The following is a 1,374-nucleotide window of genomic DNA, read 5'->3' as shown; positions in this document are numbered from 1 at the left end:
CAGAGGCACGTAGTAATTTTTAGTCGGGTTGAGAAAAATAGAGAGATTCTTACGGTGACGGCTTCAAGAACACCGGGGTTCTCTCGGAGGTACTTGACGATCCACGTCAAGACGCTTGCGGTGGTGTCACGTGCTGCGAAGATTACGCCGATGATGTTGTCGGCGATTTGGTCGTCAGTGAGGCCTTCGATGTCGCCCATGAAGGAGGCAAGGAGGTCGTTGTGGGTTTGGCTCTGCTGGGCCTGCCTTCTAGTGGAGATGATCTTGGCCAAGATCTGGGACAACTCCTTCCTGGCCTTCATCGCTTTGTGGAAGAGTGTACCGGGAAAGTTTATGGGCATTGAATTGTATCCCTTCTCTAGTATGAAGTAGCACCTCTTCAAATCCTCCCTGCATAGCTCTTGGTCTTTTCCAAATATTGAAAGTAGTGACACGTTGAAAGCAAACTGCAAAAAAATTAAAAAAAAAAATTAAAAAAAAAATCACAGGATCAAGCCAAATGTTGTAGTTGGATTTACAAGTGATGAGTAATTAAGAAGATGAAACAACAGGGTGTTATAAGCTCACCGTCTTCATTTCATGGAAGGTGTTGACCAAACGGCCTTGACAAGATTGAAGAGAGTCTTTGGCGATGGTTTCGATGTTGGGGATGATGTTCTTGACGGCTTCAGGCATGAAGGCGCGAAGGACGAGCTTCCTCAGCTTGGCGTGGTAGTCGCCTTGGTGGAAGAAGATGGCCTGTTTGCCCAGCATCCTCTCTTTGCTGGCGGGGAATGTGGGCTTGAAGAGATGGGATCTCGTGACGAGCACGAATTTCGCGGCCTCCGGGCTCGAGATCATGACACAAGGGCACCCCAAGATGTGAGTCTTGAAGATGGAGCCATACCTACAATTCAAAAACAATCCAATACCATTTAACCACAACTGAATTTCCTCCTCTGTTTTTGAGGCAAACAAGACATTTGGGTAAAAATGGTGTATAAATCCTTGGTTGTGCAAAAAGGGGAATTTCGTTTTACCTCCTCTGTTTTGAGGCAAAGAAGTCATTTGGGTTTTGGGAGTAGAGTTGGAAGGTCTCCCCTATGTATGGCCAACCCAAGGAACCCGGCGGAAGCGGCAAATTTGCGCCTTTCGATGAGATGGATTTCAGGAGGGAACGGATTAGAAACAAGATGAAGAAGAAAGCAAAGAAGAAGCAAGGGACTATGGAGAATTCCATTTGATGAGTTGATAATAACAATTAAAAGGAGTAGTGAAAGGGAGTGATGAGAAGAAGTGAAGAAGTGAAGGTTATATTTATAGGCATATTTGATCGAGAGACTGTAACAAAAAAAGAGGGAAGGAAAGGAGGAAGAAAAAGAGGAGAAAGGGAAA

General features: G+C 45.2%; 1 protein-coding gene across 1 annotated transcript; it reads right to left on the bottom strand.

The window, feature by feature from the left end:
• Nucleotides 1–9: 9 nt before the first annotated feature.
• On the bottom strand, nt 10–1,314 carry LOC112095132 (abscisic acid 8'-hydroxylase 1-like; the record flags this gene model as incomplete). Its single annotated transcript, XM_024176810.1, has 3 exons — nt 1,020–1,314; nt 568–886; nt 10–446 (listed from the first exon to the last, which is right to left on the bottom strand). Coding segments are annotated over exons 1-3 (956 nt in total), but the record flags the coding sequence as incomplete, so codon positions are not given.
• Nucleotides 1,315–1,374: the final 60 nt, after the last annotated feature.

Source organism: Morus notabilis, unplaced genomic scaffold, assembly GCF_000414095.1.
Source record: "Morus notabilis unplaced genomic scaffold, ASM41409v2 C11407050, whole genome shotgun sequence".
Taxonomy (NCBI): Eukaryota; Viridiplantae; Streptophyta; class Magnoliopsida; order Rosales; family Moraceae; genus Morus; species Morus notabilis.
This window is presented reverse-complemented; position numbering and strand designations above follow the sequence as displayed.